This window comes from Mandrillus leucophaeus, unplaced genomic scaffold, assembly GCF_000951045.1.
Source record: "Mandrillus leucophaeus isolate KB7577 unplaced genomic scaffold, Mleu.le_1.0 Scaffold223, whole genome shotgun sequence".
NCBI lineage: Eukaryota > Metazoa > Chordata > Mammalia > Primates > Cercopithecidae > Mandrillus > Mandrillus leucophaeus.
The window spans coordinates 412346-430312 of NW_012102288.1; the positions used below are offsets into that span (position 1 = coordinate 412346).

At 35.2% G+C, this 17967-nt stretch overlaps 1 protein-coding gene across 4 annotated transcripts in view; it reads right to left on the reverse strand.

The window, feature by feature from the left end:
- Positions 1–17967, reverse strand: part of HCRTR2 (hypocretin (orexin) receptor 2) — a 125735-nt gene that overhangs the window by 40364 nt on the left and 67404 nt on the right. For all 4 annotated transcript variants that reach the window (XR_001006212.1, XM_011981281.1, XM_011981280.1 and 1 more), the window contains one exon: positions 4211–4389. Coding sequence is in view for 3 of the 4 variants with exons in the window: in XM_011981281.1 (XP_011836671.1) it covers positions 4211–4389 (179 nt within the window). In the remaining variant the exon portion in view is untranslated. The remainder of the gene's footprint in view (positions 1–4210; positions 4390–17967) is intronic.

The window sequence follows — 17967 nt, forward strand, 5'->3', positions numbered from 1 at the left end:
TGACTAACGGAGTGATCTTAGGGAGGTTATTTAACCTCTCCATTCCTCAGTTTTCTCATCTGTAAAATGTGGATGATTAATAGTACTTAACCATGCAATTGTATGGACAGTTAGTTGAGATGAAAATGTCTATTCCAAGGCTGGCATATAAGTGCTGTGTGTTTGCTATTACTTATGATTATAATAATAATTACAATAATGATTATACTATTAGTTTTATCTTTCATTCTTGAGCTTGAAGTTCTATATTTTAATTGGAACAGATAGCTTTTCAAAGAATATTCATAAAATTACAAGTGAAAGCCTAACCTTTGCTAAATTATTGGAGACTAATATCATTTTGAGTGTAATTTTAAAGGGCTGGACTCTGTGAGAATGGGCTTAAGTTGATTAGTGACTCCTGGAAATTTCTTAGTGCTACCTTAGAGTACCTTCAATTTCCTTTCTCAAACCAGTCTCACCTTATTCTCTACAACCTCCATTCCTTCTCTGCAAATAAGTTAAGCACCTCAGGCCCCTCAATACCATTGCTAACCTGGGAATAGAACTATGGTTGTATAGATTTGCACAGTAGCCTTTTCATAGCTTCTGGGCTAGAGATATATTAATCCTCTCTAGCAACTAGAAGTACAAAGTGTTCATCAAGGCTTAGCAATTTATAATCCATTAATCTAATCAACATGGATAAATGGGATAGATGTAGCATGGTTCAAATATGAATGTCATTTCTAGTGTTTCCTAATGCCATTAGGTCATAATGATCAATTCATATCAGTTCACTTGAAAGACTGACATCCAGCACCAACAGTGACCCAGGGAGCACTGCCCTTCACCACACAGAAATGTGGGGAATATGCTAGTGTGATTTATCTAACAGTAGAATGAACCAATCCATTGAATGAACCCTTGACAATCAGTGAGTTAATATTCATTGTTTGAACTACTATATTTGTTTCTGCATTTGACACATTAATATACAATTATGTGCAGTGTATACAATTTTCTTGGAGGTGATATAAAATTGCATTTTATCATGAGTAATTATAAGTGAAAGTTTTGTTATTGCTTTTAACTTCTAAGCGTGTACTTCTGGGTGTCTTTTTCATTTGGATTCTGATATTAGCTCAAGTCAGTCTAATAGTAAGTCATTTGAGAAGTGAATCTAGTGTGGATTATGAACGTTGAGAATGAAGTGGAGAGATAATGGGAATTTTCTTCTGCCTTCAGGTACTTGGCCTTTGACCTATACTATGGGCACCCTTCACACTGGGTAGTATTTGGAGATTTCCTTTAGTAGAGAAGTCCACTGTTTTATACTAGCAAATAGATATGTCAAGGTGATCTTAAATATTCACTATAAGGAGAAAGGAAAATTTTGCCAAATCACAGATTTGGATGATAAACACTAATAGGTAGAAAGGTTGCCAAGTATGACTGAAAGAGAGGGAGCTTGTTTGACCACCCATTCCCCACCTCCCACATCTCACTTGGCTTTTTTTTTTTTTTTTTTTTTTTTTTTTTTTTTTTAACATTTTCTGTGTAGGGCTTCTTCTGCAGTTAAAAAAGAAAAATCACTCTGAAAAAGTAACCAATGCTATTGTCATTGCTGGAAGAGAAGTGAAATACATGATAATTATTCAGCAAATAACCAAATACATATTAATTGTCTTGGAGTTATACAATTATTAAAGATACAAAAGAGTCATTTTAATTATTTGGCCAAGCTTTATAACATTTGTGAGACTTTTAAGATTTTTGTGCATTTGCCAATGTGTTACAGCATATCACTCATAAATCTAAAGGCTGTATTGTATTTAGAAGAAAAAGAACATATAAATTATAGCAAATTAGTAAATGCCCAAATAATCTAAAATGCAACCAAATAACTTTAAAATGTGGCTGGACATGATGTAATGTGTTTTAAAATATTCAGTAAGACATAAATATCATATCAGGGATATAAGTCATTCGTTTCAAAATGTCACAACTAGGGAGAAAAACTGCTCAAATTTAAATTATATGTTTATTGCCCATCGGCACTATTCATTGCATTTGGGAAAATTCTATGAAAAATGAGGCAATAAATATCAAGAATTTTGAAATACTAGTTTTACCCATGCACAAATCTCTTGGTGCATTTACACCCTTCAGTTAAGAAGTAATGTTGGATGGCGTAACAAATGGATCTAGTCTTTTGCATCATGTGATCACCCAGTAGTTTTCTTTCCTTGCTCTATGGAGAAGAGGATCAGCTAAGGAACTGATTAGATCAGACACTGTGTGTGGAGAGGCAGACAGAATTCTTCCAGAGATGAGGATATTCCTTGGACTGTAAGATTTGTTAAGTAGTTCTGCTGTGTGAAAGCGGACTGTCAGTGATTGCAAGAGACACTCATGCCCTGCATCACTAGCTGGTTACATTGCTTCCATTCTGTCCTCTAGTGCAAATACTCACAGGAAACTCTGAGATGCCTGCTCTGCAGAAAGCTATCGCTCTGCATTAGCACATGATTGCACCTGCCCTTATCATTTCACCTATCACCAGGGAATCTTCTGATTCACAGAGAGAACATGAAATATTCCCAGTCGAAGACTCTTGGCAACTGCAGCCATACCAAAACTTAAGAGAATCCTCAAAATATTCTCCTGGGTAGTTATTGAAACCGAGAGAGGTAAAAGGCTTTCTGGAAGTACCACAGAGATAATGAAATATTAGAATTATCTGAAATGTATTATTTTCCTAGTGCCTCTATGCAAACACCACCAGAGCCATTCATTGCTTAGTAACTTTTCTTCTATGAGGATATTTTTCTCTGTTGTCCCATGTACTATTTCCTCAAAACAATGTGCTACTGTTCATTTTGTAATCCATTCATGATTTTCAGCAGGCTGACCCAAACTAGCTTTATAATTAAACATAAGATATGCATGGAGCTTATCACTTCTATAGTATTTTCCACTTACTATTCTATAAGAAAAAGTTTAACCTTAAATTTTTTTCACTTCTTTTTATAAGAGGTAACTGGGGAACTATTGAACTAAATATCTCTTTGCAACATTTCATTCAGCTTATCTAGTAATAGGCTATTTATGCCCCCCCCCACCCACTAACTTTTTGTTACTGGGAGATTATTTTCTGTTTCCTTAAAATATTATAATCACCATCTGGGAGACTGCATGGAGTAACAACTGAGGATGCCGGAAGACTATGGGAAGACAAGTAGAGAGTGGTCACCATTTCACTTGCTGTCCAATTCGTAAGGGAAATCCATCCTTTAGGATGGATGTATGAATGTGAACATCATCTTATGAATTTTTTGTTTCAAGAATTTTAGAGCTATAATAACAATCAGAACACTAATCTCTGAAAGTATTTGTTCTTAATTACTGAAATGGCAATTAAATGGAAAAAGAAGCTGTTTTCACTCTTAAGGAAAGAAAAACAACTACTAATGATGATTCTGATGCTGATAATTGATGTTTATTGAGAACATACTGTTTTTATAAAATCATCATCTTCCACAGGGTAATCACTGAGCCAAGTTATTTATATTAATTATCTAAGTAAATGGTCACAGCAACCATATGAGGTAGATCTCATTAAAATTATCCTTTTGGATAAGTGAATTACAACTATTTGGCTTGATAGCATACAATTGGTGAATGGCAGAATGGAGATTCCAAATCTGGTAGTTTGAATTAGAATCTACACTAAAACCTGTTCATGGCACTGATTTGACCGAGTAGGTCTTAATTCTTCAGTATAAAATAAAATCACTGGTAAAAACAAATATTCTCAATGATTTGGACTGGAAGATAATTAATTGGTTCAAGAGAAAGATCAATAATTGGTTTGGGGAGATCATTAATTGGTTAAATCATTAATTGGTTCAAGGTTCTTATTTAACAATGGGGAAATTAGGAATCAAAAATGTTTGTGCAAAATCAAACTTTTGAAATCAAACAAGGAATCAAAAAAGTTGTGCAAAAATTTTTGTGCAGCATCTAATGATGATTTGGCAGATTGTTGCTTTATTTTTACCCAGAACTTAACTCATTTCCCCATAAATTCTCAAGTATTATTTTCCTTCAGTTTGCCAATGCCTTAGGCAAATATATTTCTCAGTTCACTAGTTAATTTACCATAAGGGTCATGGCTATGACTGAACATTTTTTTAGTAGCTTCAAAAAAACATAAAAAAACAATTACCTGTAGATAAGGAATCACTTTGCAAAGGGACTGTCCAAAAAACCAGGTCTCAGTGATATCCACGAGCAGTGTGGCTGGAAGGCAGGTGATGGTCACAAGCACATCAGCCAGAGAAAGATTGACTATGAAGTAGTTGGTTACTGTCCTCATGTGGTGGTTCTTCCACACTGCCACACAAACTAATTTGAAAAGAAAAAGGAATGGTCACTCAACAAAGAAAATATGTATTGGTGAGGAAACAATGTCAATATTTCTATAAAGTCCACAAATATGTATTTAAAAGGAAAAATACTTGAAGGCCATGTTGTGTTTTCACTGAATCTGTCAATCTGTGTGAATGCTAAGTACATGCTTAAAATCAGTTTATTTGCCTTGCATGATACTTCTCAATAAATTATAAGGCTGTATTTATTTTCACTTGATTTTGAATTGCAAGTTTCAGACGTTTTAAAATGGTCTTTGATTCATCTTTCTATTCCCTCAGTACTCAATATGTAGTAGAGTCTCAAGAAATGGTTGCTGAGTTAAAATAAATTAGGAACTAGCAATTTTTATTGCACTGTAGTGGTTACCTCATCCATGACCTTGACCCATATCTGCTCCTAAATCCTGCATTTGGAACTTTTAACAAATAGGGTTTTTTTTAAGGTGAGAGCCAAAAATTATTCAGCTCCCACCTTTGCCAAATACTGAGCTAGATGGTTCATATACTTACGTTTTTTAATGCTGACAACAATCTTAAGGGATAATGATATTACCCACATTTTATAAAAGAGGAAGCTGAGACACAGGAAATTAATTCACAAAACTTGTCTGAGGACATATGGGCTCACAAAATATAAAACTACAGCTATAACTTGGCTTTAGCTCCAATACTTGTGGTCTTTTCACCACATGGGTTGCCTTCTTTGGTGAAAATGAGAGTACTATAATAAAGTACATATAAGTTCCAGACACTCAATTTTGCCTCCTTTCTATTACCTTAGGGCCTCTAAACATCACCCTGCAATCATAGTTTTCAATACTTTCATAACCAGCCTCCCTCATTGCCTTGTAGTATATCCCCAGTTCAAAAGCTGTCCTGTCTCATTCAGTTGCTCTTTACTGAAAGAACATCCAGTTCCTCCATTCTCTGTCCTCCCTCGGTCTGACATATATAAAAGTTACATAATCACTAGCTCTGAAGTTATACAGGTGTACACACTGCCATCACATCTATTCATGGGTTTGCTTCAGTGAAAGTTACTGAATTTGTCCGGGGCATCACAAACTTGTCAGAGCTGTCACCCATGCACCCAAATAATGCAGGGATTAGTATCTTTATATAGTGAATAAATAAAACCTCATTTTGTTACATTTAAATCACTGAATGAGGATTTCTTTTGACAATTATGTAACTTGTATTAATAGTTTCGTAAACTGGAAAATGTTCTTACTAGTTCCTGAAGCTGAAATTGGCTGTCAGCTATCAACAGATGTCAATTTAACAAAATATCTGGATTTGGGAGGATTTAATTTTGAAAACTTCACATCATCCTCTAACTCTTGCGTGGTAATATCCAAAACTTAGGTGAACCTTAATCAGGGTAGCTGTAGTCGTTATTATTTGAAAATGATGCCATTGAGTGATTTATTTTCTATAAACACTTGAAACACACACACACACATATTCACACACACACACACAAACCCATCCTAGCAGTTGACAAACACATTATCACAGTTTGTTATGAGAAAATTGACAAAAAATATTATATTTCTGGTACTTGGTCAACAAGTTGTCCAAATAGTACAATATTAGATCTAGAAAAATGCACAGGACTTTTAGAAAACATGCAATTATTTCTAATCTTTTAACCCTGTATTTTGGACATGAGGAATGGCGCTGGTGGGAAGACTTAATGCATTATATCTAGGCAATCTAGATAATAGTAGAGCAAGTATATGTTCAAAAACACCTCTTTAGTCATTACTATGTGCTGTGCCTTGTTCTAAGCATTTTAAATTATTAACTAGTGTCATCATAAAAACATTATGAAATGAATAGTATTAATATCTCTGTTTAACAGATGGGAAAATAAGGAGAGAGAAGTTAAGGGATCTGTCTAAGAAAAAATTAAGTACTGGAGTACGTAAAAGTAAAACTAAGTACTATATCTTGAATTTAAGTCTTATCCACCATGCTATATCACCCATATATCCTCTTGATTGGAGCAGAAAAGGAAAAGGAAGCTACCAGCTCTATTTGACAGGGCTTTAAGATAGGATTATATAATATTTCACTTGGAGGTTATTCAGTCTAACCTTCCATCTGATGCATGAGTAATCACCTCTGCACCATCTCTGATTCATCCTGCTTGAACATTTGTAATACTAGGTAATTTAAAACCTGCTGGAGCCCTTGAGTTCATTTTGTAGTGGCTTTAATTACTAGCAAGTTCTTGTTCATGTTCTGTTTTCCCTTCATTTCTGCTTACTACATCCTAATTATTTCTTGGAACTGAATGAATAAACCTTACCTATTTATGTACATTGTATTTGTTTTCTAGGGCTGCTGTAACAAAGTACCATAAACCTGGTGTCTTAAAACAAAACAAACTTACTGTCTCACAGTTCTGGAGCTAGAAGTCTCAAATCAGGGTGTTAGCAGGGCTGTCCTGTCTCTGAAAGCTGTAGTAAAATTCTTCTTTGTCTCTTCATATTTTCTGGTGGTTTGCAGGCAATCTTTGGTGCTCTTTGGCTTGCAGCAGTACAATTCCAATTTCTGCCTTTGTCAGTGCCTGACATTCTACTGTGTTTCTATCTTCCCATGGCCATGATCTTATAAGGATCCCAGTCATATTGGATTAAAGGCCCACCCTACTGCAATATGACTTTACCATATCAAATTACATCTGCAATGACCCCATTTCCAAATAAGGTCACATTCTGAGTAATGATCATCAGGACTTAATCATATCTTTTTGGAGAAACAGAATTCAAATCATAAAGGCACTTATTCAAGTATTTAACAACAAGAGCTATGCCCACTTCCCTAGCCTATGCTTCTCCAGCCTAAGGATCATCAGAATCTATCATGTGAAACTTTTGGGTTTTTCATTCCCCATCACCCTGGTTATTTTATTCTGAACACACTTCAGATTATCAGTAAAAGCTCTCAGCGAGCTATCCATAACTGCAGTCATTTCTCCAGGTGCATTCTATCCAGAGCAGCAATGAGAAGGATGATTGATTTGGTTATTGTCACTCTATTAAGACAGTGCGAGATCTTGTAAGCTTTCTTAAAAGCCAAGGCAATATATAAATATATTGTGTATATATATATACACATACACACACACACACACACATACACACACACACACACTGGTTCCCTTGTTTAGATGCTAGGTTATTTACCTTTCAATCCTAAGAAGAAATAAAAAGAAAAAAAAGATGTTTATAAAGAAAGCTATTGGGACAATTGGATACATTTGAATTTTGAGTTTGTGTTAGATAATATTACTGTGCCACTTAAAAATATGTTAAGTGTGATTGTCACAATACGTCCATTCAAATATTTAAAGACTGTGGCTCTGCCCAAATATCAAATGAATCTTAAGCAAAATGAACAAAGCTGGAGGCATCAGATTAACTGACTTCAAATTATACTATAAGGCTATAGTAACCAAAACAGCATGCTACTATTAATAGTATAAAAATAGACATATGGATCAATAGAACATAATAGAAAACCCAGAAATAAAGACTCATTCCTACAGCCAATTTATCTTCAACAAAGTCAACAAAAACAGATACTGGGGAAAGGACACCTTATTCAATAAATGGTGCTGGGAAAATTGGATTAGCCACATGTAGAAGAACAAAACTGGACCCATCTCTCTCACCATATACAAATAGCAATTGAAGATGGATTACAGACTTAAAAGTAAGACGTGAAACTCTAGAAACCCTGGAAGAAAACCTAGTATCTGTCTTTAAATGGACTATTCAGAACTACACATATATCTACAAGAGCACATCCTCTAAATTTGTGTTAGACAAACATTTGTTTATTCAGTAACCCACTCACCCGTACAAGGTTCTAAAAGAACAAAGTAAACACCACCTTCTCCTGAGAGCACACTAAATTTATACAAGTTAAAGTTATCACTGGACTTTATGCTTCTCTGAAATATAATAACCTTCCATTTTCTCCCATTAATTATGCTTGAAATCTCCAAAATATCTCTTTCCTCTATTACATTCTTTCTATTCCTATTGCAAATACCCAGTGTCAGATTGTTGTAACCATTAGCTAGAGTATTGCAGTGACCTCCTAATAGTTTATCCTGCATTGTGCCTGTCTGTACTCCTATATATTATATGCATTAATGTCATTAATGGATAAATGTCATAAAATAATAAAATAAATGCCATAAAATGGATAAAATCCATTAATGTCTTTAATGGATAAAATATATAGGAGTACAGACAGACACAATGTCTTGTTGTATTAACTCTTCTGTTTCACTGAGAGCTCTCTTTTCTCCTGGACAGTACACAATTCTCAGATGGCCGATAGTAACTGTGTTTCAGTTGAATTTTTGCCCTTTATCCTTTATAATGTTTCCCATAAAATACACAGAGCACCAGAGTGAATCTGATGTTTCACTGTGTGTCAAACATATTCCATGCCCAGGCCATCACTCATACCATTCCTCTGTCTGGAAATGGCCCATATTCCATTTCAATAGCTTTTTAACTAATTAAATACTACCCAAAACTATCCAAAATCAACTGATCAACCAACCAAATAAAAAAGTTTCTGCTTCACAATATATATTTTAATCAGGCTAAATTAACATGACTTCTTTCTTCTTTGATACCCAATCACATGTTGTACCCTTCATGGCCATAAATTGCATTCTATAATTACTGTGGATCATTGTGAATTCCTTTAGGATTTTTTCTTCTCTCTCTACTGGCACAAAGGCTCTTTATCATTATAAGCTTCCTTTTCTCTTTCCCTTACTTTGCCAAGTTTCTGCTGCTTTTCTCCCAGCAAAAATACTGCCTATAATACACTCTGCAGTAACTATGTATGGAATCGACTTGCTCATAAACTTAGAGTATGTTACTGCCATTGGTATGGTATATTTTCCCATGAACAAATTCTTTTAAAGGAGAAAAAAGGCCCAATGGCTAAACAGAGAATTTACTTTCTTCATTTCTTTTGAGTGAAACCTGAGAGCTCAAAGATAACTTAGCTATTTGTCAATATTCTCTTAGACTTAAAGCAGGCTATGGTTCTCAATTCGCCATGTACTGTCCTCTGATGAACTTTGGTAAGCCCCACGACCTGAACTTGATACCACATTTTAAATCAGTTCTGTGAATAACCATTAAGCACCAATATTAAAGTCAATTGATGGTTAGTCTGTATTTAAAAGCCTGCCTTCATTAACCAGGAATAAGTGAGGAATAATTGAGCATATGAGGGCGAAAGAAGATAGCAGAAGGCAAGAATGCAGATTCAATGAATTCTTGAATTCCACCTCTAACATGGGCTTTATTGAAATAGTATTTTTGAAATGCAGAGGTGCCAAGAAGATACAATTCTTTTTCCTTTATCTTTCAGACTATCATTTGTCTTACCAGCTCTTTCTCTGAAAGAATCAGATGATATATAGCTCCTGCACATTCTCTGTAAGACATGGAAAGTGGCTCAAGCTGCGTGAGAACATCTGCAGCCATGATGCAAAGAAGGATATCTTTATAAAATGTGTTAAATAATATTCAGATATAGACTTTATGATGTAAGTTATTTTCCTGTTATTTTATGGGCTCAAGACGAAACTGATTTTCAAATGGGAAAATAATACATTGTTTTTAAAAAGGCCTTTGCCATTATTTCACTTATAATAAACTGGCTTTTGTTTTAGTATCTTACAGATTGTATATGAGCAAAATTACATTCCAAAACCAATACTTGCACTTAGACAAATGTAAACTAAGGTGATACGCTGGTGCTAAGACTGGATTAAGAACATGTAAACTGCATATATAAGATTGCATCTCTTATTAAACATATACTTGGGCCTTAAAATGTCAACTAATAATTGACTATAAAATTTATGATATTGTGATGTGATTGGACATGGTACATAATTAGTAGACCACTGAGTGTCTCAAAAGGATCTGTACTAAATATATCAATTTTATTTAAAGAATTTATTTATTTAATTTTCGTTATATTAAAATAAGGTAAAAACAGAAAGGGACAATGATTACATGATTCCACGAATATGAGGTACTCAGAGCAATCAAATCAGACAGATAGAAAGTAGAATTTTTTTCTCCCCAGGGGCTAGGAGAAGAGGAGAAGGAGACATTATTGTTTCGTGAATAAAGAGTTTCAGTTTTAAAAAATGTTAAATGTTCTGGAGGTGGATAGTGGCGATGGTTGCACTATAAGGTGAATATACTTAATGTCATTGAGCTATATACTTAAAACTGATTAAGTTATTGAATTGTATATATTATGTATATTTTACCAGAATTTAAAAAATTAGTTGCTGACTGGGCACAGTGGCTCACACCTGTAATCTCAGCATTTTGGGAGGCCGAGGTGGGTGGATCCCCTGAGATCAGGAGTTCGAGACCAGACTGCCAACAGGGTGAAACCCTGTCTCTACTAAAAAATACAAAAACTAGCCAGGCTTGGTGGTGGGAGCCTGTAATCCCAGCTACTCAGGAGGCTGAGGCAGGAGAATCGCTCAAACCTGGGAGGTGCAGGCTGCTGTGAGCCGAGATTGCACCACTGAACTCCAGCCTGGATGACAGAGTGAGGCTCCATCTCAAAAAAAAAAAAAAAAAAAAAGTTGCCCTGACAAGACAGACTACAAAATGTGAAATATACTTTGCACTAATGGTGATGTCCCTCAAAAACCTTCAATACAGAATGAAAATGCCCAGGGAAAATCTTAATGACTCATTTTATAAATGTGATACCTTTTAAAAGATTGAAAGACAACACAATTTTTCAAAAAACTTGAGTTCCAATATATTAATGCAATGTTAATCACAGCAACTGTGATTTTTATATGCTATTCAAATTATTTTTGAAACAAAGTATTATTTGTAGTAAGTTGTGATATTTCAGTTTAGATATCATCTTAATAAAACACTTTGCAATTTCTTGGTTGTTTATTTAATTTACATATATAAGTACATAAATAAATAAATAGTATAACAACTTCTTGATTGTTATTTGTTATATTAAACACATAAAAAAATCAGGCAACAACTTGGCCAAAATATACTGTAGTTCCACCGTTTGCCACAAAGTGTCAGTGAAAACCTTTGAACCTGCTTCCATTGTCACTTCCAGAATGAGTTTTAAGCATTAAATTCATTGTAATATCTTTTATAATGTAGAACTGAGTATATATGTTTGAGGTGAGATTTTCTAGATAGAAAATAATGTTTAAAGACGGATAAAATGGCCAACACCTTCTAAATTAAATATAAGTAAGGGAACGTGAAATAAAACAACATTTCTAAATTGAAAAGAAAAAAACGCAACTGAATACGTAGGAAAGAAAGCCTATATTTAATTCCTATTTTCAAAAAACCTACCTTGAACCAGGTCATGGAATGGAGTCATCCAAAATCATTACAGTGTCCAGATTTAAGAAGCTGGGAAGCTGACCATGAGTATTATCTTAAAAAGGTAAAACAAACCCTCCACCAAACCCTGAGGCATTTTTCTTTTTCTTGTTTTCACCCCATCCCACTGCTATGGCATTGGCCCTCTTTCTTTCTATTGCTGGTTTTACCCCCTTCTCTTCCTGGACCAATATGTCTGTCTCGATCTCCCTTTCTCCAGCTACACACCTTGGCAAAGTTGTCCCTAAATCTCCGTCTCAGAAGAACTACATGCAAACGTGCCACTTCCTTTTTTACAACGCTGACGAATGCAGGACTGTTAAGAAGTGCATCTGTGTTGTGAAATGTGCCACCCAAAAGGTTATCTAATATGAATATAAATAAAACTTTTAAAACAATTTACTGGTCAGGCACTGTGGCTCACGCCTGTAATCCCAGCACTTTGGGAGGACGAGGCGGGCGGATAACCTGAGGTCAGGAGTTCAAGACTGGTCTGGCCAACATGGCGAAACCCCATCTCTATAAAAATACAAAAATTTGCTGGACATGGTGGTGTGTGCCTGTAATCCCAGCTACTCCGGAGGCTAAGGCGGGAGAATCGCTTGAACCTAAGAGGCGGGGGTTGCAGTGAGCCGAGATGGCGCCACTGCACTCCAGCCTGGGCGACAGAGTGAGACTCAGTCTCAAAAACAAAAAACAAAAAACAAAGAACCAATTTACCACATATGCACAAACAGCACTATATCTTAAATGCGTTTTGGTTTTTATTTTCTCAAGAAAATATAAAAGTCTCTAATTAGATAAATGTTTTCTGACTGGCACTTGCTCATTATGCTCAAAAGTGAGAACTTTTGTCAACCAACGGTGTCTCTGTAGTGTTGATAACCATTAGGTACAGTGGAGAATAATTAATAATTTGTCTTGAAAGGGATTTAGAAAGAGTATCTTTACACACACACAAATGTGCAGGAAGAAAATGCATAGAGGAATGCTATACCACTGAATCCTGTGATTATTACCTCTACAGAAATCAAATCCATAAACAAATTCTTCAGACAGGTAAAATACAGTGAAGAAAGTGGGAAAATAGGCTTGACTTATCAGCTGTCTCTGAGTGGCATGATTTCTCCCAGGGAGGGGCTCAACCACAAATTGGCACCAAGCCTGCTGGCACCAAGAGCTGCCAGAGAACAAAACAGCAGTGTTATTAATAGAGCTTCACAGGGCTTTAGGGCTGGCCTGAGGAGAAGAGAGAAGGTTCCATAGTTTTAGTGTTCTATTAATGGCTATACCTGGTAGTTACAGTTTCACTTCAGTAAAATTTGTTTTAGAGGAAATGACAACCTTTTGGTTACACACATCTTTTTGCACTTTGTAAATAAGCCATTACAAGTCCCTGTTCCCAGTGTGATGTCTTAGAAATGCATCTGGATTTTGATCCTGTTGTCAGAGCTCTTCAGGGCCATAAAGTCAGTCCTTCTGTTTGATCTTTTTGCATTAATTAACATACACAAGCAACCAATCCTATCCTCCCCAAGACATTTGACTTCTGTTCATCTTACTACCTGCAATGAATTTATTTTGGGGGTCTCTTCTGTAGAAATGTTTTTCTCTTTCACCACATATCTGTCTTTAATCCACTTGTCTTTTGTTCTTTCATTATCTTTCTTTAGTTGTTCTTATTGATTCTCACAACTTTATGTCTCATCTATAGAAGACCAACCCAATATTATAATTCAGTTACACCTCTAGTTCTTGTTCTCGCTCTTACTTTGCATACCAGAATTTCTGACTACAACTGTTTTTGTCTTCTAGATGTTCTATCTTTCTATTAAACTCAACTTATGAATCATAAAATGTATGTGGGTGTATGTGTGTGTTTGTGTGTGTGTGTATTCAGTTAAAACATTTGGATACCATCCAGCAGACTATGGAGAATTGGAAAATTACAAAATTACTGAGGGATTTTAAGCAACAGAATGGCAACATCCTGCTACTATTTTTCAAAGATGATTTAGGGGGAATATGTGGAAAATATATGTCTTTTGTTGGAAGCAGGGAGATTAATATTGACAGTTTTAAAATTCCAAGAAAGCAAATTGGTAACCAAAAAATGGAAAAAGGTGAATTGCAAAAATAACAATGAGGTTGAAATATCAGGCCTTAGTGAGGGATTAGATATGAGGATGAGAGAGTAACGAGAACTGAGGATGATGAGCGGGTATATTGCTTGACAGCTGGGGGTGCTCACTGAGCTAGGGGATAAAGGATAATGAGGTAGCTTTGTTTGGAAGAGTAGAGAGAAGATGAGATATTCAACCTTGTATATGTAATTGTGAAGCACCTGTGAGTTGTCTTAGTGTCAATATCCAGTTGGCATTTAGATTTACGGTTCTATACTTCAGGGGATATAATTTCTTTACATGTAAATATTTGGGATTCATCAGAATAGAAATAGTGACGAGAGCTTGTGGAGTGGATAAGATCAACCAGAAACAGAATTACAGTAAGAAGGGAAGAACCTAAATCATCTCCAGAAAACTGTGTAGTTTCAACCACATTTTCCTGATTGGGAATATCCAGGAAGTGCCAATTGATCTCTGAAGTACTAAATATTGTAGTACAAAAGTATACATTTGTTTTACCATTACAAAATAGTTCCTATTTCTGGTAATGGCAGATAAGCTTACTGCAGAATAAACTTCCCACCTAAAAAAAACAAGAAATGTTACACATTTCTTTAAGACATTGGAAAGCTACTAAGGCAGAAGAGACATCAAAGCCAATATCCTGGAGAAAATGCAAGGGGGAGATGCTCTGGCATTTAGCACCTCTTTTCTTCTCAAACTTTTTGGCAATTCACAAACACTAGCTAAGAACAGGAGAAGAGAAACAGAGAACAAAGCAGATAATAGGAGATGCTGAGCAGGACATTTAGTAGTCTAACCAAAAATAAGATGATAATTGGAGTCAAGGCCTATCAAATAGGTAATCAACCCTGGCTTTCAGCTGTAACTTCAAGTTGTGAACTCTAGTAGGGAAAAATCCGAAGTAGACAAGCTCTCCTAAAGAATGAAGCCCAGCTTCCAATGCCTCCAGTGACTGATGGGATAGTGGTTTTCTGTCCCAACACTAGCTGCTGACCAAAGCAAAAGCAAATTCTCTAGGAAAGAAGATAACATTATCTAGAACATCAGATAATTTCAACAATTTTTCATAAAATATTTCAGAAATTTTTAAATGATTGAATTAATAAGGTCAAGAAATTAAATGTATTATAAACAATATAAAAAACAGAAAAATAGTCCAAGGAAATTATAGAACTTAAAAATATGTGAACTGGAAACACAACAAATAAATTTAACAGAAAGACTAGATAGAACCATCTAATAGGAATATACAAACTAATAGAAAATATCCAAGCTAAAGAACAGGGAGGAAAAAAGGAAAATGCAGAAGATTGTGAATAACACATGGTGAAAATTCTACTATACATGTGATTGGATTCTCAACATGTGTGTATAGAAGTAGCCTGAGGCAAAAGCAATGTTTAAAAAGATATTGGCAAGGCAAAGATATTATCTAAGAATTTTTCAAAACTAATTAAAGGTATATATTTATAGATTTAAGAAGTGCTATAAATTTCAACCAGGACAAAAATATAAGAGAAAATCACACCCACTTATATTATCATAAAACTGCTGAAAACCAGTAACAAAAGGAAAAATCTTAAAGCAGGAAGAAAAAAATGCATCACCTCCAACTTGTCATATTGGGATTGACAGCTAAATTCTCAAAAGTTAATATCTACAAATATTTTACTAATTCTCATACACAGTCTTTCGCTCAGTGACCAGGAGTAAGTTCACAAAGTCTTTTATGGTAATTTCTATTTAGCATTGTGCTGCAGCAATGGTAATAAAGCAATAAAAATAAATAAAATAATGCAGTTTGGAAAGGATTAAATAAAACCTATCATTATCCACAGAGGGCATACTTATTAAGAGTGAAAGAATCTCCAGATAAACTACTAATCTTAATAAATACCTTTATAACACTTGCTGAATATAAAACAATATATAACTTAAGAGCTATGTGAAAGTGATATATAAAATATAATGTATATATACAAAATCAATTCTATCTCTATTAAACAAAAACAACTAGAAAATGCAATTTAAATAGAGGATACTACTGACAATAGAATAATAAATGTTCAACAACTAGGAAAAAATTAATGAGAAACACATGATTTCTACACTGTAAGATATGAGGAATATGAAAAATAACCTAAATGGATAGAGGGATATACCATACTCATGGACTAGAACAATAAATATTGTAAGGCTCTGAGTTTTCTCTAAAATTGATATATGGATTCAACACATTCCAAATTAAAGTTCTAGCGTTCTTTTGGTAAAGACTGACAAGCTGATTTTAAAATTTATATAAAATACAGTGGACCAAAATTAGTCAGTATTAAATTGTGGAAAATCAAATTTCAAGGATTCACATTAGCCATCAAATATTAATACAAAGTGTCAGTAAACAAAACAGTATAGTACTGGTACAAGAACAGAAACGTAGATCAAGGGAATAGAATAACAATTGAGATCCAAAACAAGAACAAAACAAACAAAAAATGTTGAGATCCACACCTACATATATAAGGACTCTTGACATATGACAAAAGTGCCATGTACTGCAATATCAAAGAAGTATCTTTTCTACAAGTGATACTGAATAAATTCATATCTACAGAGAAAAAATAAAAATTTGATTTCTACATCACATCATATACAAACATAAATTCCAAGTAACTTATAGATCTAAATTTGACAGTTAAAAAATAAAATTCCTGAATTGCCCCTGTCTGACAGCTTTGAAGAGATCAGTGGATCTCCCAGCACTGAGGTTGAGATCTGAGAACGGACAGACTGCCTGCTCTGGTGGGTCCCTGACCCCTGAGTAGACTAACTGGGAGACATCCCCCACTAGGTGCAGACCGACACCTCACACCTCACACGGCAGGGTACACCCCTGAGACGAAGCTTCCAGAACAAGAATCAGACAGCAACACTCACTGTTCAGCAATATTCTATCTTCTGCAGCCTCCGCTGCTGATACCCAGGCAAACAGGGTCTGGAATGGACCTCAAGCAAACTCCAACAGACCTACAGCTGAGGGTCCTGACTGTTAGAAGGAAAACTAACAGAAAGGACACCCACACCAAAACCCCATCAGTACGTTACCATCATCAAAAACCAAAGGCAGATAAAACCACAAAGATGGGGAAAAAGCAGTGCAGAAAAGCTGGAAATTCAAAAAGTCAGAGCACTTCTCCCCCTCCAAAGGAACACAGCTCATCACCAGCAACAGAACAACGCTGGATGAAGAATGACTTTGACAAGTTGAAAGAAGAAGGCTTCAGTCGATCAAACTTCTCAGAGTTAAAGGAGGAAATACATAACCAGTGCAAAGAAACTAAAAACCTTGAAAAAAGAATGGACAAATGGATAATTAGAATAATCAATGCAGAGAAGACCTTAAAAGAACTGAGATGAAAACCGTAACACGAGAACTATGTCACAAATGCACAAGCTTCAGTAACCGACTTGATCAACTGCAAAAGAGAGTATCAGCAATTGAAGATCAAATGAATGAAATGAAGCGAGAAGAGAAGTGTGGAGAAAAAAGAGTAAAAAGAAATGAACAAAGTCTCCAAGAAATATGGGATTATGTGAAAAGACCAAATCTACGTTTGATTGGTGTGCCTGAAAGTGACGGGGAAAATAGAACCAGGTTGGAAAACACTTTGCAAGATATCATCCAGGAGAACTTTCCCAACCTAGTAAGGCAAGCCAACATTCAAATTCAGGAAATACAGAGAATGCCACAAAGATACTCCTCGAGAAGAGCAACTGCAAGACACATAATTGTCAGATTCACCAAAGCTGAAGTGAAGGAAAAAAACTGTTAAGGGCAGCCAGAAAGAAAGGTCGGGTTACACACAAAGGGAAGCCCATCAGACTAACAGCAGATCTCTCAGCAGAAACTCTACAAGCCAGAAGAGAGTGGGGGCCAATATTCAACATTCTTAAAGAAAA